Source organism: Erpetoichthys calabaricus, chromosome 5 (genome assembly GCF_900747795.2).
Source record: "Erpetoichthys calabaricus chromosome 5, fErpCal1.3, whole genome shotgun sequence".
NCBI classification, from domain to species: domain Eukaryota; kingdom Metazoa; phylum Chordata; class Cladistia; order Polypteriformes; family Polypteridae; genus Erpetoichthys; species Erpetoichthys calabaricus.
In genome coordinates this window covers 251,081,614-251,104,920 of record NC_041398.2, presented here as the reverse complement: position 1 = coordinate 251,104,920, position 23,307 = coordinate 251,081,614, and the positions used below count along the sequence as shown (strand labels likewise).

General features: G+C 41.9%; 1 protein-coding gene across 2 annotated transcripts in view; it reads left to right on the top strand.

Moving 5' to 3' along the window:
* The window catches only part of fam193a (family with sequence similarity 193 member A), a 144,412-nt gene that overhangs the window by 111,089 nt on the left and 10,016 nt on the right, over positions 1-23,307 (top strand). For both annotated transcript variants that reach the window (XM_051928618.1, XM_051928617.1), the window contains exons 17-20: positions 9,177-9,456; positions 21,178-21,364; positions 21,648-21,878; positions 22,009-22,852. In XM_051928618.1, the coding sequence (XP_051784578.1) occupies positions 9,177-9,456; positions 21,178-21,364; positions 21,648-21,878; positions 22,009-22,852 (1,542 nt within the window). The remainder of the gene's footprint in view (positions 1-9,176; positions 9,457-21,177; positions 21,365-21,647; positions 21,879-22,008; positions 22,853-23,307) is intronic.

Sequence of the window (23,307 nt, the reverse complement as noted above, 5' to 3'; positions counted from 1 at the left end):
TGACGAGCGTAACATCCATCCATTATCCAACCCGCTATATCCTAGAGCGTAACGGGCACATTCAAAATGCCATAGTGGCGTATCTCTCGAGCCAGCCTGTCATGCTTTGTTGACTCCGTTGTGTTGACCGCCTTTGTAAGTCGCTTTAGATAAAATCATCTGCTAAGCAAGAAGGTTTGTGATCACCAAGATTATCATTTTAATTGGCAAAGTGGGCATCGTACTACCAGAGCACCCACAACTCCTGTCTCACAGCTCAGCAAAATGTCTAGGAAATGAATCCGATTTTCAATTTGTTTTTCAGTAGAGAACTTTATTTTAATAAACACTAAATAGCAGCTGCATGCAGGATTATTGTAGGAAGACCCATCTAGAGAGCAACTAAACTCCTTTCTTCCTTCATCACTTTCACATTTTTTCTTTTTTCCGTCACAAATTCAGTTTTGTACAAATCGCCACTTCATCATTTTTGTGACACAGTTTGGTAGGCCCTTGTGTCGTACGGATGCTGAATTCTGACTTTGTGTTGTGCATTATGCAGCTCTGCCAGGGACTTGTTGGTATTCCAGAATGTTCTGTGAAGAACTGATAGATCTGGGCGGTCTAGATGGCCATTATGGGATGTTGGCATTGCTGTGGATTGAGAATGTGTATTGATGGACAGCGTCCTGTTGGAGAATACGAGAGGTCCGCTGATGAGTGACAGAAGCTCATCAATGTCTCCTGTGCTCACAAGGCTCATTACAGACTGCAGAGACGACATATTAATACAGTCCGTCCCCATGACACTCGGGCTTCTGGGAGCGAGTCCGTTAAAGCTCTCTGTTATTGCTCAGTGTGTTCATTTCCATGCCATGTGTTTGAATCAAGTGTTCCACCATTTTAAGGGACAAGAGGACCTTGTGGCTGAATATGTCAGGATTGAAATCTGTTGTAGGCCAGGATCCTGAAGGCTGATATCTGCACGGAGAAAGTCCCTGATGGCAGGTGGTCCGCGTTGTTTGTGTGCAGCTGTGCCGTCATGACGCAGAATGCAGTTTTATGCTCTGACGCTTTCCATGTGGACTCCTCAGCCGTTCAGTGGAATATCGAAGATTACCAGTCTGTTTATGAAAAATGCTGTAAATGTCGAAAAGGGCCGTCATCATTGTCTTGATGTTTGATACGAGCTGATGTGCCTTTTCAGCTTGTCGGAAAAAAAAAAATCAACAAAGTCATGTGAACAATCTTCGAATAAATGTCAGAAACGCACATCTCGATCACCTCGGCAGACTGTAAGCTTGAGCTATCTAGCGGCATAGTTGATAACTGCACACCAGTCCTGTGCTGCTGACCGAGTCTGGGAGGTTTGGGGTCCTTCCTGGCATCTCATCTCTTGGTCGTCACTTGTTGAGTACAATGCAGGGACGCCAGCGTTAATCTGGCACTCATCTTCTTCATCCTCAGCATTGGTCCTTTCTAACGTGCGCACTTCTGTGTTTTCATTTAGAAGTCTGTTCCTTCTCAGTATTTACTGATGTCTCTGTAAACTTGCACAGCGTTTAGTTCTTAGGTAGTCATCTACTTTATTTATTTATTTGTCCACTTCTGGGTTACTCTGATTTATTTACTGTCGACTTGCTTTGTTTGTCTTCATTTCAGCGGACTCACTTGAGATTCTGAGCCCTTCATTCCCTCCTTTAATTAACTAAATAAAACTTAGCCAATAATAACAACAGACAGCAAACTGCGTTCCATTTACGTATTCCTACAGCATACTGTACATGTTAATGCAATATTTCAAAAGATAAAGAAAGAGACCTTTGTTTACAAATGCTTTTATATTTTCTCAAAAAAGTCAAATATCTGTTGGTAGCAATTAGGGAAGAAAAGGAACAGACGGCATCAACATTCTTGAAGAGACACTTGTAGCCACTGGAAACCCTTGGAATAAAAAGACTTGAAGAGTTTCCAGTTTAAATGGTGGCAGGAAGAACCATCTGTCAACGATGACATCGGCCATCGTCTACTGGGAGAAGTTAGACGTGCATTAAGGAGAGGAACGGTCCTGCTGTTTGGTGGCATGTGTGTGCGTGTTAAGCATTCTGGCAGCATGCTTTGGAAGTCGCTTTGGATAAAGGCATCTGCTAAGTGAATACATGTAGGTGGCAGTTTGTGGAGGCCTTTCATGTATTCTTCACCTAGAGGTCCCTGAACAAACTTTAGTCTTCCCCCTGATATAAATTATCTATCTATCTATCTATCTATCTATCTATCTATCTATCTATCTATCTATCTATCTATCTATCTATCTATCTATCTATCTATCTATCTATCTATCTATCTATCTATTATATAGCGCCTTTCACTCTATCTATCTATCTATCTATCTATTATATAACGCCTTTCACTCTATCTATCTATCTATCTATCTATCTATCTATCTATCTATCTATCTATCTATCTATCTATCTATCTATCTATCTATCTATCTATCTATCTATCTATCTATCTATCTCTCTCTCTCTCAACAAAACTGATTTCCTCACATCGTCCACGTAGATCCAAGTGTCGCTGCCTCCTTCTAATGGTGGACTCGTAGGCTCTTCTCACACACTTTTCTATGAGCAAAAAATGCAGGGCTGTTTAGAGACGACTTTCAGCATCTTGTGTTCTCGTCTTGGGCTGAACGTGACTGGGCAGCAGTGTCTGGAGTGACTGGCAGTCATTTGAGATGGTCTGCACTTGTAGATGACCTTCTGGAGGGTGTAGTGTTTCGATTTGCAGGTGTTTCAGAGGGGTTTGCTGGGCTTAGAGCCTTCTGTCTGAAGACCTCAAGGGAGCTCACTCGATCTCAGCATGGCGGGTAACGCGCACTTCAACAGCAAACCAAACTAAAAATCTAAGTTGTTTTAAATAAGAGGGCAGCCTCAGACAATGATGTTGTAATCATGTGCACCCGATTCTAATTTGAGGTAGTGATAAATGGAGGGGTGCACTTACTTTTTCCATGTGCTAAATTTGCATTTCTGTTTAAGTTATGCATTGGTCTTAGAAGTGAAAATGTGGCCTGATTTTTGTTATATCACCTTTAAATATGGATATTGTTTAAATGACGCATCTCCACATATGTAGGGGAAAAAAAATAATAAATTAAAGGGCTGCACTTTATTCAGTGGCCTTTGTGCTGTATGAAGTGTTCAGATTTTCAAATGTACCATTAACCTGTTCAGGCCATGTGGTCATTAGGCTGGATTATCAAGATTTGGTTATTTGTACGTTTGCCCACATAAAGAATACGCACAGTGGGTACACACGGCCACAAAAAAACAAAAGTAAAGTGGCTGTGCACTGAAGCTTTTTATTGTTGCAGGTTGTCCTCCCTTTGTTCTATTTTTGTCATTCACTTCCTTTCATCTCTCGTTTCCGCTGTCATTTCCTTCATTGTTACCTCTCTGCTCATCTGTTTCTTTTTTTTTCACTCTTTTGTCTCCTTGTTGACAGCCAGTCATCCTATTTTGTGTGTGTGTATGCAGTGGGTATAGAAAAGCCCCCCCCCCTTTGAAATATTCCCATTGTTTTTCACTTTAGACCCTTTAATGTAAACACACACTGAGATTTCTTGCCAGCTTTACTTACTCAGTGCCACCTCTAACATCCAAGTGACAGACGTCACAGTTACAGTTCAGAAGAATTATAAAAAATCAAAAACAAGAAATCCTGAGAAGAATAAAGGACCCCCCCAATGTCCATGTCATTTTGTTGACCCCCCCTTTTGCTTTAATGACAGCCCTGAGTCTGTTGATTCTTGTCTATCAGCTTGGCACACCTAGATTGAGCCCACTCAGTATTTGCCCCCCACTCTTCTTTACAGTTTAACTGTTGAAGCTAAGAATTTTAAAATATCAAAAACAAGAAATCCTGAGATGAATAAAGGACCCCCCCCCCCCCAAACTCCATCAGGTGTCAGTGCCCACCCACCATGCCCATTGTGGTTCCTGGCTGTGCTCACTTGTAATGAGTGAGATTAGTGAAGCTGTTCCTGGCTCATTCATTCCCTTCCTTGGCAGTGCCACTAACAGCACACAACTGACTACGGGTGACAGGCCACTTTCAGAAGATCTCAGGAACAGAGTTGTGGATGGACAGAAGGCAGGAGATGGAGACCAAAACATCTCAAAGGCTTTATCAATCCCAAGGAGCCCAGTAAAGTCCATCATAAAGAAGTGTCTGGCACTACTAGGACAATCCAAACTGGATGGAAGAGCAAGGAGGAAACTGGTAAGAGAGGATACCAAGAGGCCAATGGCCACTCTGAAGGAGTTACAGGATTTGATGGCACAGACTGGTCATTAATGGTGTGCAGGTGACAACAATTTCACAAGTGCTCCACCATTGTTTTACGGGAGGGTTGCACTTCTCAAGAAAGGCCACATTGAGGCTCATTTGAGCTTTCCCAGAATGCACCTTGAAGATTCTGATGCCAAGTGGAAAAAGGTCTTATGGTCAGAGGAGACCAAAATCAAACTATTTGGCCTCGACACTAAATGGTCCACCAATGCAGCTCACCATCCACAACACACCATACCTACAGTAAAGCATGGAGGGGACAGCATCCTGTGGTGGGGGGCCTGGGGCTCTCGTTAGGGTAGAAGGAAAAATGGAGGGGGCAAAATATCATCAAATAATGGAGGAAAACCTGCTACCCTCTACCAGAAAGGTGAAGATGGGCAGAATGTTCACCTCTCATCACGCCAACGACCCGAAGTACACAGCAAAATGGACCACCCAGTAGCTGAAGGAGACAAAAGTGAATGTCCTGGTGTGGTCAGTCAGAGTCCAGAGCTAAATCACAGTGAAAATCTGTGGAAAGATTTGAAGATAGCAGACCACCAACACTCACCATCTAATGTGACTGAACTTGAACAGTTAAACTGTAAAGAAGAGTGGGGGGCAAATACTGAGTGGGCTCAATCTAGGTGTGCCAAGCTGATGGAGAAGAATCAACAGACTCAGGGCTGTCATTAAAAGAACAGAGGGGTCAACAAAATGACATGGACATTGAGGGGGGGGGGTCCTTTATTCATCTCAGGATTTCTTGTTTTTGATTTTTTATAATTCTTCTGAACTGTAGCTGTGACGTCTGTCACTTGGATGTTAGAGGTGGCACTGAGTAAGTAAAGCTGGCAAGAAATCTCAGTGTGTGTTTACAAAAGGGTCTAAAGTGAAAAACAATGGGAATATTTCAAAGGCGGGGGGTCTTTTCTAAGCCCACTGTGTCTATTATATATAAAAACCTTGGGATGAGACGAGACATTTTCAGAGAGATAATTTCATGTCCTGCGAGACGGTATGTCTTTCATTTCCTAGAAGTACTGCGGTGTTTTCCGAACAAAAGATTTTTAGTGACACAGTATTTAGTTGTATGAAATGAAATCAAATGTGAAAAACTGGCTGTGCACAAATGTGGGTCCCCTTGTCATTGTGCTGATTTGAATGCCTGTCACTGCTCAATGCTGATTGGTTGGATGAGCTCATTAAGCCTTGAACTTCATAGACAGGTGTGTCCCATCATGAGATATAAAGGTATTTAAGGTGGTCAATTACAAGTTGGGCTTCCTTCCCTTTGACTCTCCTCTGAAGATTGACAGCATGGGATCCTCAAAGCAACTCTCCAAAGATCTGCAAACAAAGATTGTTGAGTCTCCTGGTTTAGGGGAAGGCTACAAAAAGACATCTCAGAGGTTTAAACTGTCAGTTTCTGTAACTGTAAGGAATGGAATCAGGAAATGGAAGGCCACAGGCACAGTTGCTGTTAAACCAGCAGGACTGGCAGGCCAAGAAAAATACTGGAGCGGCATATGAGCAGGATTGTGAGAATGGTGACAGACAACCACAGATCATCTCCAAAGACCTGCAAGAACATCTCAGCGCAGATGATGCATCTGCACATCGTTCTACAATTCAGCGCAATTCGCACAAAGAACATTTGTATGGCAGGGTGATGAGAAAGAAGCCCTTTCTGCACTCACGCCACAAACAGAGTCGCTTGTTGTATGCCAATGCTCATTTAGACAAGCCAGATTCATTTTGGAACAAAGTGCTTTGGGCTGATGAGACACAAATTGAGTCATTTGGTCAGAACAGAAAGCGCTTTGCATGGTGGAAGAAGAACACCACATTCCAAGATAAACACCTGCTACCTACTGTCACATTTGGTGGAGGTTCCATCATGCTGTGGGATGGGCTGTGTGGCTAGTTCAGGGACTGGGGTCCTTGTTAAAGTCGAGCGTCGGATGAATTCAACCCAATATCAACAAATTCTTCAGGATAATGTTCAAGTATCAGTCACAAAGTTGAAGTTACGCAGGGGTTGGATATTCCAACAAGACAATGACCCAAAACACAGTTGGAAATCTACAAAGGCATTCATGCAGAGGGAGAAGTACAATGTTCTGGAATGGCCGTCACAGTCCTCTGACTTGAAAATCATCGACAATCTATGGGATGATTTGAAGCAGGCTGTCCATCAAATTGAACTGAACTGAAGAGATTTGATATGAAGAATGGTGAACAAGACCTCCATCCAGAATCAGACACTCATCAGAGGCTATAGGAGGACAGCGTCTAGAGGCCAAAAGGAGGCTCAACTAAGTATTGATGTCATAACTCTGTTGGGGTGCCCACACTTATGCACCTGTCTAATTTTGTTATGATGCATATTGCATATTTTCTGTTAATCCAATAAACTTAATGTCACTGCTGAAATCCTACTGTGTCCATAAGGCATGTCTGATATTAAAAGGAAATTCAGACAATGAGAAACAAAAATCCAAAGAGTTAAGAGGGGCTCCCAAACTTTTTCATATGATTGTGTATATATATATATATATTCACACACACACACACATACAAGACAGAAGTGAATACCCATTTATAAGTTATTAAATTATGTTAATAGTAAATTGAGTTGAATATAATATTAGGTGAAGAGTTTCTCCTGTCATTAGTTAAATCCTTTTGTGAGTAAACTCTGTCCTTAATGGAGGCAGTGATGTCTCCTCGTTTTCCTAAATAGAAGTTGCCCATATAAATATCAGCTATTTAGAACAAGTGTGAACGTTCACTGGCTACCTCACACATACTTGTTAGAAGTGCATCGCTCAGTTTATAGTCATTGAAAGAAATGTGTAATAAAATTTCAGATTTGCTAGTGGGGTAGTTAAATGGCTGATCTGTAATTCCACACAGAGCTCCATTTTGACAGACGGTGTGTTTCGTACATTGAAGGCTGCGTTGTTTTTACATTCATGGGTTAGGAGTATCCATCCATCCATTGATTTTATAAACCTGCTTATCCACAGCAGGGTGGGTCGCAGGGGAGCCGGAGTCTATCGCAAAAAGCAACGGGTGCAAGGCAAGCACCACCTCGTGGACTGGGTGGACAGACACAAACACACCGTAGGGCCAGTTCAGCATCGCCAGTTCAGCCAGCCTGCAGGTCGTTGGGCCGTGAGAGTAAGTTGTGTTTTTGCTTGTTGAGGATGCTCTCCTTCTTGTCATGTTAGGATCAGTGCACACCAACATGCACGCCCACTCAGGTTCACAGCGTTAACACTCTCTGAAAGCCGTCGGTTTGATTTGTGTGATGGGGGCCTGAGTGCAGTTAAATCAGCAAGCAGAGTCGCCAGAGGCTTACTGTATCTTCCTATTGTGGAATCAGAAGTGAAGTGCGTGACGAGTTCTGACTGTCCGGTCTTACGTTAAAGTTGGCTGAAGTGTCCACTTGTAACTTAAGTGTGTTTCTCTTTACTGTATGTCTTCAAAGATCAGCATGTAGATTTAGCAGAGCACTGCATCTCATCACATTCAGAAGTGACGTCGGTCTGCAAGTCGGTTAAATTTGTTGGAAAATGTGTGGAAGATCTCGTCACCTTAAGAGGTGGCAGTGTGACTCAACGGGTATAATCTGGTCTCAGCAAACAAGTTAAAAGAGTGACATCCTACCCCCCAAAAACCGCTCATTGTCCACTTCAGCTCCCCTTCAGACATGCCTCTGACAAGTGGGAGCTGCCAGGGCCGCAGCTTCTCTTTTCACGTTCTTTTCCTGATAGAGATGCCCATAACGTGAATTTCTTGAGTACAAACTTACTTCAGAGAGCACATTTGCTCTGCTCATTCCCTGGAGAGTTTCCTGGCAGCCATTTCTCACTCTGTCCCCAATGACCTGAACTGGAATGTTGGATTTGTGTTTCGTAATCCACAAAGGCCCACATGCTGTACCCGTGGAGTTCATGTCCCGGGATTTTCAGACTGTGTGTTCACAAGGTAGACACTGACTGGGACAGTCCCACGGGCAGCCGTCACTGGTTTGTATTCACCAGTTTTTCGCTCCTGTTGAAAGTCCTCCTCCTGTTTCCTGCTTAGTTTTTTTGTATTCAGTTTCTATTCCGATTTGTTCATTTTTGTGCGTTTTACCGTACCTGTGTAAAGTGTAATTACACCTTTACAAATGATCAATTACAGTTTGCACCCACATTTTTTTTTGTTCTTTATTTCACCTTATACAGTTTCTTCTTAATTTTCACATACCCCTTGAGGTTAGAGTGCGTGCTCAGCCATTGTACAGCACCCCTGGAGCGATTACAGGTTAAGGGCCTTGTTCAAGGGCCCAGCAGAGTAGGATCTCTTTTGGCAGTGACGGGGATTCGAACCGGCAACCTTCGGGATACCAGCGCAGATCCTTAGCCTCAGAGCCGCCACTCCGCCCTTTGTTTAAACACACAGTAAAGCAAAGCAAGCAGTTCCAAAGTGATTAACGTAGGTGCAACCCGACAGTGTGTGTCCATTGACGCTATCATCGAGTGAAAGAGAGCAAAACAAAAACTCGGTCCGCAGCATCGGTGGAGAATTGAAAACTGCAGGGGGGTCCGCGATTGGCTGTAGCCCACCAAGTCCTGGAGATGGTAAGTTTGGTAAAAGCTTAGCTGGCACCACTCTACACGTCTGCTTCAGCCACTGGATGCTCCTTCACACCATTGCTTGCTACTCGTTGTCATCACGTGATAAACGTGCGAGCAGACGGTACTGTAAGTTATGATTAAATGAACACATGACGTGTGTTCATTAACAGCTGTTTGTTTTAAAGGGCAAGTGTCAATGGCTGATTGCTAACCTGCACCCTTTTCTTTTTCCAGGGGACGTATTCCACAGTTTGGGCAAAGATGACCACCGACAGCCCCCTCCAGCTGCACCTCGGAATAGCCCCACAAGTTTAACACCCCTCTCGTCCTTATCAGCCACCACGTTGTCCCCTGTCAACACGGCTCATCTGCCTAATCTCGGAAGTCAGCCCTTTCCAAAGACTGCTGCCATTGCTCCTGCCTTTGTGGATCCTCACCCAGGAATTTGTCCCACCACCGTCACCCCCCCAGCCACCACAGAAAGTTCTGTCAGTGCCCCACCTAGCGTTTGCAGGTTTGTAGCCTCTCAGATATTCGTATTTACACCTCGGGACAGCTGCAGTATGTCATTGTCAGTCGGTGTCAGTTATCGATTGGGTTCAGGTCACGTCTGTGGTCCTGAAAGGTACGTTTGGATTGTCAGTGGGCTTTTTAAAGAAAGACCAAAATATCACATTAAAAATCCAACAAACAAGAACTCGGGTCCTTCTATAGTAACTTTATATAAATAAGTAAAATATATAAAGTAGTGAGCATGATACGTGTGGTAGAACCTCATATCAAATCCCTTAAAAACATCAACCCAACATTAAGACCTGACTAGTGATCACCCTCAAGCCAAGCCTCTGGAAGTTTAGTAAAGTAAATCTACTTCTGAACGTTACTAGCATTTGGGATGGTGGAGCTTGATGGAGGATTTGAACCCGTTGCTTTTTATCTTCTGGAAGTCCAACCTGTGACCAGATGGAATCAACTAGAATTGTCAGTGCTCTGGGTGGGTTCTGTCTGAGAGAATACGCTGTGCTTTCCAGAATATGCACTTATTATATTTACTTGTCCATTTTACAGATGTATTTAAATCCTTGATTACATTAACATTTACACACCAGCCCAGCAGAACATAAGCTACCACAGACTACACATGACATTTATTAAATTATGTTAATAGTAAATTGAGTTGAATTTAATATTAGGTGAAGAGTTTCTTCTGTCCTTAGTTAAATCCTTTTGTGAGTAAACTCTGTCCTTAATGGAGGCAGTGATGTCTCCTCGTTTTCCTAAATAGAAGTTGCCCATATAAATATCGGCTATTTAGAACAAGTGTGAACGTTCACTGGCTACCTCACACATACTTGTTAGAAGTGCATCGCTCAGTTTATAGTCATTGAAAGAAATGTGTAATAAAATTTCAGATTTGCTAGTGGGGTAGTTAAATGGCTGATCTGTAATTCCACACAGAGTTCCAAAGTGATTAACGTAGGTGCAACCCGACAGTGTGTGTCCATTGACGCTATCATCGAGTGATAGAGAGCAAAACAAAAACTCGGTCCGCAGCATCGGTGGAGAATTGAAAACTGCAGGGGGGTTGACCGAGTTCACACTAGAAAGATTCTCCTTCCTTAAACAGAGGGGGCGCTGTTGTCCCTTTTTGCAGGCTGCTTCTGTCTTTTGACTTAAAGACCCTCATAGAACAGAATGCCTTCTGCTGTCACCATACACGTGTGCAGCGAGTGAGAGTAACAGCAGCTCCTTCAGTGCAGACATACGTATATGGAGAACACAACAAGTTAATAAACAAATGGTGCAAAAAAAGTTCTGTGACGCTATATACATATGGAAAGAATAATATGGCCATGTTTGCTCATGTTTGCCCCCAAGATGTTTATGATGTCTCTACTGGGTGGTGTTTGGTAAGTGGTACTTGTTAGGGAGTATGGTGGGTCTTCTTAAATTGATGTATTAGTTCTTAAGCTTTTGTAATGTTAATTGTAGGAAGGTGTCATCACAACTGGTAACCAAATGTTGTACCGCTGAGCCAGGATATTGTAGTTCTCATTAATTAGGCTTACAATCACTCAGTCATCACCAAATGTATGATTATACGGCCATTCCCATCCAGAGGAATTGCTACTCATATCGGCTAATTAACACGTCGCCACTTGGATTAATCAGGAGAACCACCGGACCTGGAAACGCACGTCCTTAGCTGAATAATCTCCAGACACGTTTATCATAACCTAGCAGCAAAACAGAAAAATATCTCAAATACTGAAGAATGTCTCGTCGTGTTTTTTTTTTTTGTTCTTTATTTCGCCTTATATAATTTCTTGTATTAGGAACTTGTTAGTTTCTGCATACCCCTTGGGGTCAGAGCGCAGGGTCAACCATTGTACAGCCAGCGCCCCGGAGCAATTACAGGTTAAGGGTTTTGCTTAAGGGCCCAGCAGAGTAGGATCTTTTTTGGCAGTGACGGGGATTTGAACCGGCAACCTTCAGGATACCAGCGCAGATCCTTAGCCTCAGAGCCATCACTCTGTGTTTGTATGAAGAGCAAGTAGAAGTCACAGTTTAGTGAGCCCGTCATTCTGTGGTGTGCCCGCTAGGCCAGTGAATGTTGGAAATGCAGGCTGGACACCTTAGCACGCCAATAGAAAATATCATATTGTGATTGTGAATCAGGCGCCGTCGAGAGTGGCAGCCTTTTCAGCAGCTTCATGTACGACTTTATTTTTCTACTTTTATTCTTCTCTTTTTTATTGATCACTCCTATCGCTTTATTTTATGAGTTCCCTGGACAAACTTACTTTTACAATGTGGGCATGGATTTTTACACGCCGAGGCTCATCTATTCAAGTATTCAACTTAGAGCGCTGAGGACAAATGCCATTGCCGGAGTGGTACACTATTTACCTGACGAGTTAAGAAGGCGGGTATCGTGGCAGCAGAGCGGGCACTAAGCAAAAAATGAGGCGGCTTGCAAGAAAGTGGCGTTTTAAGCCCTCGGTGCCTTCTGTGATTCTTGTGAATTTCCTATTGGGATTAATAAAGTATCTATTATATAGTGCCTTTCACACTATTTATCTATTATATAGTGCCTTCTATCTATCTATCTATTATATAGTGCCTTTCACACTATCCATTATATAGTGCCTTTCACACTATCTATTATATAGTGCCTTCTATCTATCTATCTATTATATAGTGCCTTCTATCTATCTATTATATAGTGCCTTTCACACTATCTGTCTATCTATCTATCTATTATATAGTGCCTTCTATCTATCTATTATATAGTGCATTTCACACTATCTGTCTATCTATCTATCTATCTATTATATAGTGCCTTTCACACTATCTATCTATCCATTATATAGTGCCTTTCACACTATCTATTATATAGTGCCTTCTATCTATTATATAGTGCATTTCACACTATCTGTCTATCTATCTATCTATCTATTATATAGTGCTTTTCACACTATCTATCTAATATATAGTGCCTTTCACACTATCTGTCTATCTATCTATCCATTATATAGTGCCTTTCACACTATCTATCTATCTATTATATAGTGCCTTCTATCTATCTATTATATAGTGCATTTCACACTATCTGTCTATCTATCTATCTATTACATAGTGCCTTTCACACTATCTATCCATTATATAGTGCCTTTCACACTATCTATCTATCTATTATATAGTGCCTTTCACACTATTTATTATATAGTGCCTTCTATCTATCTATCTATCTATTATATAGTGCCTTTCACACTATCCATTATATAGTGCCTTTCACACTATCTATCTATCTATTATATAGTGCCTTCTATCTATCTATCCATCTATCTATTATATAGTGCCTTCTATCTATCTATTATATAGTGCCTTTCACACTATATCTATTATATAGTGCCTTTCACACTATCTGTCTATCTATCTATCCATTATATAGTGCCTTTCACACTATCTATCTATTATATAGTGCCTTTCACACTATCTGTCTATCTATCTATTATATAGTGCCTTTCACACTATCTATCTATCTATTATATAGTGCCTTCTATCTATCTATTATATAGTGCCTTTCACACTGTCTATCTATCTATCTATCTATTATATAGTGCCTTTCACACTATCTGTCTATCTATCTATCCATTATATAGTGCCTTTCACACTATCTATCTATTATATAGTGCATTTCACACTATCTGTCTATCTATCTATTATATAGTGCCTTTCACACTATCTATCCATTATATAGTGCCTTTCACACCTATCTATCTATTATATAGTGCATTTCACACTATCTGTCTATCTATCTATTATATAGTGCCTTTCACACTATCTATCCATTATATAGTGCCTTTCACACTATCTATCTATCTATTATATAGTGCCTTCTATCTATCTATTATATAGTGCCTTTCACACTATCTATCTATCTATTATATAGTGCCTTCTATCTATCTATTATATAGTGCATTTCACACTATCTGTCTATCTGTCTGTCTGTCTATCTATCTATCTATCTATTGATCTATAAAGTTAAAGTCACTCGTCGGTAACTTTTGATAAGTTTTTATAAGCTACAGTTGTGCTTTTAGGACTTGAGTGAAAATCGGATGATGTTTTAGGTCATATTTATGCAGAAATGTAGAAAATTCTAAAGGGTTCACAAATTTTCAAGCACAACTGTATGCATTGTGCTGCTTGTTGTGATAGATAGATAGATAAAGCAGGATGTCGAATTGTAAACCATATCAGTGTTAGAAATGCCGATAATCGCCTACTGGGGTCCCACAGAGGACTTGGCCAATACTGCTGATCAATTAACCGACTGGTGATTTTGTCGATTTAATGCAGAAACTTAAAACAAAAAAAGTTTCTTTTGCTGAGCGACAGCCGTCTAGACCAGTGAAAGGCAACCTTTTCTCGAGTTGCGGTGCACTAAGTCCAAAAATTTTCTTTCGTGGCGCACCTGAGGGACTGCCCATAAATAAAGTCGTGACGACACAATCTATGGACAATCGCCAATAAAAACAGTTCATTTTTACAAGTTTGAAAGACATTTTATTAATAAAGGAATCAAAGGATAAATCTTAAATTTAATTAATGTGAACGTTGAGATTGTTTTTCAGCACATATGAGATTGATGCGAGGATCAATTTTCGAAAGACAGACGCGCATGTCCTTGTCGATCATTTGAAGTCTGTCACGTTTCTTAGACTTCATTTCCGTATCCATACAGTGAGCGAGATCTTCTAACAACGAGTTGTGGTTTTGACACCGCTGGTGTTGATGTTATGATGAATGGTGAACAGCAAAAATTTTAACTTGCATTCAAAATAAATACATTCGTTTATTCAACAATCTGATTAACTGTTATCTGTTTTTCCAACATAAAATATTTTTTTTTAAACATTACCTTTTTAATCAACCAAAAGTTCAAAAACACTAGCAATTTTAAATATTTTACAAAAGTTTTCGCGGCTCCCCTAGAAAATTCCACGCCGCATGGCACACCGGTTGCCCGACAGCCGTCTAGACTTTGGTGCTTGTTATGGCAGAAATGTAAATCAGAAGGCCTTTATAAGAATCTAAACTCTGTGGGCCCTTCTGGTTGTGTGTGTCCATACGGAGCATTCAGAAAATATTTTGATGTTGTTTTTTTGTTACCTTTTTATGTTGCAGAATTCCAAATAATTTAAATTCATTTTTTTCCTTTATCATGCAACACCTAAGCACTGCAGAATGACAAAATGAAAACAGGAATTTGTGACAAGTAAAAACTTACCCACCTGACACAAATATTCAGTAACGACAGCCTGGAGTTTTCTTGGGTTTGATACAACAGTCTTCACAATGATGAGAATTTGAGGAACATCTGCCGTTGTTGTCTGCAGATCCTCTTAAGTAAGCTCTGATGGGCTGGTTGGAGACCATTGATAGGCACCTGCTTGTAAGTCTCTCCAGAGAAGTTCGGCTGGCTCTGACTGGGCCACTCAAGGACATTCACAGAGTTGTCCCTAAGCCATTTCTCTGTTGGGTTTGCCTTGTGGCCTGTTGGAAGATTCTGCGATCCAGAGAAGTCTATAAAGCAGATTTTCATTAAGGATACCGCTGTGCAAGCTTGTCTGATGCTGCCACCACCCGGCTTTACTGTGAGAATGGTGGGGTGTCTGGTTTCCTGTAGACATGACACTTAGAATTAAGGCGTTAGAGTGGAATACACAGTGGGACGACTGAAAATCGATAGTAGCCCTTATAAGAAGGATTTAGGAGTCATAGTGGACTATTGACTTCCAAGCAGTGTTTAGAAGACATTAAGAAGGCTAACAGATGTCAGGTTACCGTATATAGCGCCCTGATGTGTGGAGTACAAGTCACAGGAGGTGCTGCTCACGCTTTATAACACAAATGGTGAGGCCTCACCTGGAGTCCTGTGGTCAGTTTTGGTCTCCATAAGGACAGAGCAGCACTTGAAGAAGTCCAGAGAAGAGCGACTCGGCTCATTCCAGGGCTACAGAGGATGAGTTATAATGAAAGTTAAAAGAGCGGAGCCTTTACAGATTACGCAAAAGAAGATCAGGAGGTGACAAGATTAAAGTGTTTGAAATGAGGAAGGCCGTTAGTGCAGCAGATCGAGACGCTGACTTTAAAATGAGTTCATCGAGAACACGGGGACACAGTTGGAAACTTAAGGGGACATTTCACACAAACATTAGGAAGTTTGTCTTTGTACAGATGAACCACTGGCACATTGAATAAGCGACCAAGAGGTGTCTGGGGACAGCAGGACTTTAGGGACTTTCAAAGCTTGACATGATGTTATTTTGGAAAAATTAAATTGGATTGATAAGCTTTATTAGGCTGAAGGGTCCGTTCTCATCTCAACGTTTCTGAAAAGACTAAATGATTCAATCACGGGTTTACCAAATCAGAGAATCTGAGACCCCTTTATGTGTATTTTTGCAGACTCCTATTGGGCTTTCCTTTTATGTGCCTGTTACTGAGGGGGGCTTCCATCTGACCAGATGGATGGAGTGTTGTGATGATGTGATGGTTGTCTTTCTGAAAGTTTCTCCCATCTCCATTCAGGTTCTTTGGAGCTCAGCCTTCTCCCCTGATTGCTCAGTTTGGCCAGACATCCGACTCTAAAGAGTTGCGGTTGTCCCAAACGTCTGAAGTTTATGAATTGTGCCGTTGGGAGCCTCCAGTGCTGCAGCCTTCCCCGGGCCTGTCCCTCGACTCAGTCCTGTCTCTAAGCTCTGCCGGCATCTCCTTTGACCTCACGGCTTGTTTTATTTGCTCAATTGTGGCGTCTTTTGTAGGCAGGTGTGTGCCTTTCTTAATCATGGCAATCAATTGAATTGAGCACAGGGTGACTCCAAACATCTCACCAATGAGCAGAACATTGAGATGCACTTGAGCCAAAGCAAAGGGTCTCTGCGCCCCACATCAGTGCGATGTTTCTGTTTTTCATTGTGTACAAGCTCTTCATCAGAAGCCTGTAAATGTGGCACGCGACAGCCGAAGATTTACATCCACTCTACTCAGAACACAGTACTCACGAGATCACAGCTTGGATGGCTGAAAGTGACCCGCTCATTTGAACACGTGTTTCATGTGGCGTCGCTGAAATCAATACATACAAAAAAACACAGGCAACTAATGTATTTATGGTCGCGTTTCTCAATACATTTGTTTATTTGCATATTTATTTAATTTTGTCAGGACTATTCTTCTGTACGTCAGCTTGCATCTCGGCAAAAGGATCAAAGTGAGGGGTACATTTTCAGAATTAGGCGATGTTAAAAATGGTGTCCTCCCGCGGGGGTCAGTGCTGGGCTGCTGTTCTTTACAACAACAAGATTTATTTCTATAGCACATTTTCATACAAATAGTAGCTCAAAGTGCTTTACATAATGAAGAAAAGAAAAATAAAAGACAAAATAAGAAATTAAAATAAGACACATAAGAATTTAAACGCCTAACTAGGGGGTCCTCAATCAGAGTCCTGGAGGGCCGCAGTGCAGTGGCTGCAGGGTTTCATTCCAGCCAGTTTCCCCAATTAGAACTCCACTCTTGCTGATAATGAAACTTGCTGTTGAACTCTAGGCCTAGTTAGCACTTTCATTCGTCAAAGACAAATTTTAATTACGTTGTTGATCAGAGGTCCTCAATTACAGTCCTGGGGCCTCATGCATAATGTCGTGTGTAGAACTCGCACTATAACATGGCGTACAAACAAAAGTGGAAATGTGCTTACGCACAAAAAAATCCAGATGCATAAATCTGTGCGTACGCCAACTTCCACGTTCTTCCGCTACATAAATCCCGGTCAGTGTGAAACGTTGTGCACGCGCCTGCTGCCCCGCCCCAACTCCTCCCAGAATTACGCCGTTTCAATATGCAAATCAATATAAATAGCCCTTAAGCTCAGCCTTCTATGAAAAGACAATGTCAAAAGTACAAGGGAAAATAGAAGAATTTCAGTGAATACCAAGTGGAGGCAAAGAAAAGCGTACTACTTGTTGGTTTAAACAGTGGGATAAACAACAAAAGGAAGTGACATAGCGTGTCGGAGAAACTTGAAAGCTCACGTTCACAAAGTCGCACAGTGCCCGAAATAAAAAAGAAGTTGTCAGATATCAAAGTCGGCGTGAAAAGGGAAGTCGTAGCCCACCATCTGAGTGTCATATGAAAGCTTATTAGGGTACAGAGAAAAAAAAAAGGCACACAGTGGGGGAAAAAACACAAAATGTCAACTTTAATCTTGAAATTTCCACTTTAATCACGTAGTTTATTTTGTCATTAAAGTAGAACATCATAAACTTCATCTTTAAATCGTTTAATTTACTAGTTTCTCAATCCCATCGTAATTAAAGTAGCTCATTAAATGCTTTGTTTTGTATGTGCTCTGTGTGTGTGAATCACTACGTGCTTCCGTTCTTTCTCTTCCTCCGACAGGACACAGAATCCATTACATTCGTGATATTACAGCTCTCTGAATAATTCAAATACTGAGATGTATACGTGATATCTTTTTCATGATGATAGGAATGAAAGCATGTTATTAAACATGGGAACACAGTGGCGCAGTGCTTGTTCATATCTCACACAAGAGGCTTGCTGCGCCATGTGTGACCTTCGATGAAATGCTTTATTACAGAAGTGCTGTCTCTTTCAAATGTACTAACCTCCAATTGCTCTCCTTTCTTTTCTTTCTCCAAATACCCAATCGCCACACAATCAGCTCTGTAATAGACGTTAAGCCATCTGTAAGCTTAGAACACCGATTCTTCAAATCTTTTAATGAACATCGAAGTATCTTCATAGTATGTGTTTAATTATTCTGTCCGTTTATCCATCCAGTGTCACATCAGCACCAGCAAGAATACAGCGAGAGGCAAGAACAATCCGTGAACTCGCTAGCGCTGTAGCACCGTGTCCTCACATGTTTAATTATTAACAATACTGATTATTTAAATGATGTTAAAGTTTTATCTGTATAATATAATCAACATATTTTGCTGCATTTCATCTTAAAAATGATATCGTCATCATATGTAAATACGCACTTTATAAAGTGGCTCAGGTTGTGCAATATTATAACTATCGCAGGTTTCCAGTGAGGTGATTGGACTTATAAGTACTAACAGTTCTATGAGGAGCACTTGATGGACTGATTGAGTGCGTTTAGAGTTCTTGGGATGAAACTGTTTGTGAACCGCGAGGTCTGTACAGCAAAGGCTCTGAAGCATTTGTCGTATGAGAGCAGTTCAAATAGACTGTGTGCATGGCTGAGGCAGTGTATGCTTGATGCTGTACCCTGGTAATTCTCTGCTGTAGATCTGTGATTCACACTCAGATACAGTGATATAAATACTCTGAGTGGTGCAGTGAGAGGAATATGGAAAAAGATGATCCGCTGTGGCAACCCATAACGGGAGCAGCTGAAAGACGAAGGTGCAGTGACAGTAACAACGCTAAAGCAGTTATTATGGTATTTGGAATACTTTGGCTCTTCCCTGGACCATTATATTGTTACTGGTTAATTACAATCCGATGCATTAAACTAATAATCAATATGCAGTTAGTTTCAGGGACGTGGATCTAAAGAAAGGGAAACCACAGAGGAACAGTAGCACTGCTTTGGCACTGGGTGCCACCAGTCTGCAAAACAGAGCAGAGAATTTGCGTACGCCAGGGTTTGAGCTGGCATGAAAATGTGCGTGGCTTTATGCCAAGTTTAGGTTTTATACAAAGTGATTTGAGCGTGGAAACGTTCATACGTAACATTTTTGTGCGTACGCACCGTTTATATATGAGGGCCGCAGTGGCTGCAGGTTTTCACTTCAACCAGTTTCTTAATCAGACCCCATTTGTTTACTACTAAAGCAATACAGTTGTTGGGATTTTAGTTATCTGGCTTGTTACAGTTCAGAAGCCTTAATTCGCTGTTTTACTTTTTAGCAGCTGCATGTGTTTTAATTGTCGCCTGTATAATTGACCAGACATTACTTAATAATGGAATGCAGATAACCAACAAACCAGCAGCTCTCCAGCTAAGGGGCTTCCTTTTAAACCTGTCCATATGCACCATCAGGTGTCTGTGTTAAAAATAAATAAATGAGAGAGGAACTGGAAGGACCGTTAAGTTTAAATCTGTTGTGGTCCACAAAACACATGGATAATGTCCTCAGAGAAGGAAACTCTGCAGTGCAATTCAAATTTCCCTTGGATGAATGAGTGCACTAACAAGCCAAATAGTAAAATGCCAAGTTTCATTATCAGCAAGGACCGTCTTCTAATTAAGAAACTGGCTGGAAGGAGAAGCTGCAGCCACTGCGGCCCTCCAGAACGGTGATTGAGGACCCCTGACCTAACTGAACTGATAAGAATATAATCAGTAGGCTGGTTACGTCTACAGATGATACCAAAGTAGGTGGAAGAGCAGATAGTAGAAAACCAGCTCAGTTGTTACAGAGGGACTTGGGCAGGTCTGCTGTGGTTGATGAAATTTACTTGAAATATTACGTGTAGGAAGTAAAAATGTTAGATTTGAAATAACAGTGTGGCACTTAAAACAATCTTAAATCAGTGCCGGGCTGCTGTTCTTTATATACCTAACTCAGGGGTCCTCAGTCCCAGTCCTGGAGGGCCGCAGTGGCTGCAGATTTTTTGTTCAGACCCGGTTGCTTAATTAGAAAGCAATTCTTGCCAATAATTTAATGTTATGCCATGTTGGCTCATTCTCATATCTGAGATTTTCTTCCCCTTTCTAAGGATATCATCCAAATAATTTGGAGGACTAATTCTCAGTCCTTCACTTTCCTTCCAAGTATTTAATTAAACCCAATAGTGCGTGATAAACACACACAGGAGTCAATGGTAACGAACTAATTGGAGAAATGCTTGTCTCTTTTGTCGTTTGCATGTTATTGCTAATTAGGAGCCATTAAAAACCAAGAGTACGGCTGTTTACGACTAAAATGAGCAATAAGGGTTCCAAATCTTAACGAGCGAGACCACTAAGGTGAAGCAGAAGTGTCACTTGAGCAGTAAGGGCTTCTTATTAAGCAATTGGATTGGAGCAAAAACCTGCAGCCACTGCAGCCCTCCAGGACCAGGATTGAGGACCCCTGCCTTATGAGAAGGACCTAAGAGTCCTAAGGAAGTCCTCACTCTCAAGACCGTGGACAGAAGTGATGTAGAAAGCTAATGGGACGTTAGGGTGTCGCTCACCATGCGTGGAGCACAAATCCAGGCTCTAGTGAGGCCTCACCTGGAGTGCTGTGTTCAGTTGTGGTCTTCGTATCACAAAAACACACCGCAGTGCTGGAAAGTCCAGAGATGAGCGACTGGGCGGATTAGAGGACTACGAGGTCTGAGCCGTTTAAGATAATGGAGATTAACAGGAGACCTGACTGAAGCATGTAAATTATGAAGGGAATTAGTGAAGTGGAAATTTCTGAACCGGAACACGGGGACATGGCTGGAAACCTAAGGGCAGATTTCACACAAATGTTAGGAATAAATTACCAAGTAGTGTGGTGGAGAGCTGCACTTTGGGGACCTTCAGATCTCAACCTGATGTCATTTTGGACAATCTTGGTGAATAGGAATAGACGAGCTTGTTGGGCCAAATGGCCTATTCTTGTCATAATCTTCTAATGTTCTAAAAAAACATAAAATGAAGTTATTTATGTTGTGGTTTCTTTTTGAATAGTGACCCGGACTGTGAGGGTCATCACTGTGAAAGCAATAATGGCTATGACCATCAGCAGTACGATGGAGAGGAGAGCCAGGATGAGGACAGTTGTTCTGAACACAGCTCTAGCACTTCAACCTCGACCAATCAGAAGGAGGGAAAGTACTGTGACTGCTGCTACTGCGAATTCTTTGGCCACGGTGGGGTACGTTTTTTGCGTTTTTCACACTTCACTATTGTTCTACACAACGTGCGGTGATTCATAATCACTTTACAAGTGAGAATGTGAATCCAATTGAACATACACTGAAACTTGGCCCACATTTCCCAGTCTGCTTATCTGTTCCAGTTGAACCTTCAGAATTTCTTTTTTGTATAACTCTTCATATTTTTTTGTGTCATGAATAATTAAGCTTTGCCGCTTTTCTTAAGATTGCTAATCATTTTTCCGTTCCTAAAGCATTTGCTCACTTTCCTGTCTTCTGTAGCCTCCCGCCGCACCGACAAGCAGGAACTATGCAGAAATGCGTGAAAAGCTGCGGTTGCGCCTCACAAAAAGAAAAGAAGAACAGCCAAAGAAGGACGACCAGACCCTCGAGCGAGAGAGTATAGAAGACCATCGGAAGGTGGAAGATCTGTTACAGTTTATAAACAGTGCAGAATCCAAGCCCACCAATAGCTCCAGAGCCGCAAAGCGCGCCCGCCACAAACAAAAGAAGGTAATTGCAGTGCGTGGTCTGTCAGTGACCCTGAAATGAGTTCACACCTGACAGTTCAGAAAACAGGCTTTGTGTGTTTGTTTGCGGGTCTCAAACATTAAACATTTTGGCTTCTTTATTGCTTTTGTAGATGGAAGAGAAAGCCCGTGTTGAAGCTGAAGCAAGGGAGCGAGAACAACAGCAGCTCCTGGAAGAGCAAAGGCAGAGAGAGGAGGAGGAAAAACTTGAAAAGGAACTCCAGCGACTCCAGGAACTCCAGCATCTTCGAGTGGCCAAGAAGAAGAAAAAGGAAAAAGCAAAAGAGCCGTCAAAGACAGATCCCGTTCTCCAAACCCCTCAGCCTTTAAAAGAGACAGCTAAGAACGCACTAGAAAATTTTCACCATGTTAATATCCAGTCGTTTGACAACATTATGAAATCATCCGTTTCGCCCACATGGGTGCCCGTTAGTAACGAGCGAACAATTTCTGACTCTGTTTTTTTAAATCACACTTTATTAAATGGCAAAGGGTCAAGGCCGTCACATTGTGCAGAACTGCAGAAAGAAGCAAAATTCAAAGCGCAGGTAGTATCGGATTTTTTTCATTCATCTGCACTTAAAGAATGTAGCAGCAAAACAAAACTGAAAGCTTCTCTTAGCAGAACCGAACAAGAGGTGGCCAAGAGGTCCCCTGAGGGGCCCAGAATTGTAGAGCAGCAGCCGAAGGCCACTCACAAGCCCCACGTAGAATGTAAGGTTAAAACTGCAGAAGAGCTCTCGATCAACGGCATGAAGAAAGATGACAAACTTCTGTATATAAATGGCAAGAAGCAGCTTAACCACTTCAAGGAAGAGAAGGCCACCTCATTCAACGAGTCGCCCTTTCAGCCTGAAGATCACCAGAATTTGTTGCACTCCGCAGAATCTCCACAACCAAAAGGAAAGACAAAGAAAAGCAAAAAGAAGAAAGGAGAACGGCTCAATAATTCAATCGGTGAGTGTGTCGGTGTGCGTGTGTGTGTGTGTGTGCGTCGGTGTGTGTGAGTGTGTCGGTGTGTGTGTGTGTGCGTGTGCGTATGCACTAAACTAACAGCTGACCTCTGCCTCTGAGGGGTGAAATGGTGGAAGATCTGGGCTGGGTAATTAAACGGAACATTGAGACTGAGACAGGTACACACATTGATAGTGTTGGCAAGGAAGAGGGAGGCAGCTTAGCAGCAGAAGGCGAGTGTGGGGTTCTGTCATGGAGCCCAGTGAGTTGAGGGAAACCTTCAGCTATCCAACCACACACACGGGGCACGGGCTCCTCTCTAATGGAGTGTGCAGCCTTGGTCTCCGTAATACAAAAAAGGAGAACATGGAGGGTGAGCCGTGTGGCGTAAGTGAAGTGTTTAAAATCAATACAATGGACCCCTGCTGTTACTTGAAAGGAAAGTCTTCATCAAGAAG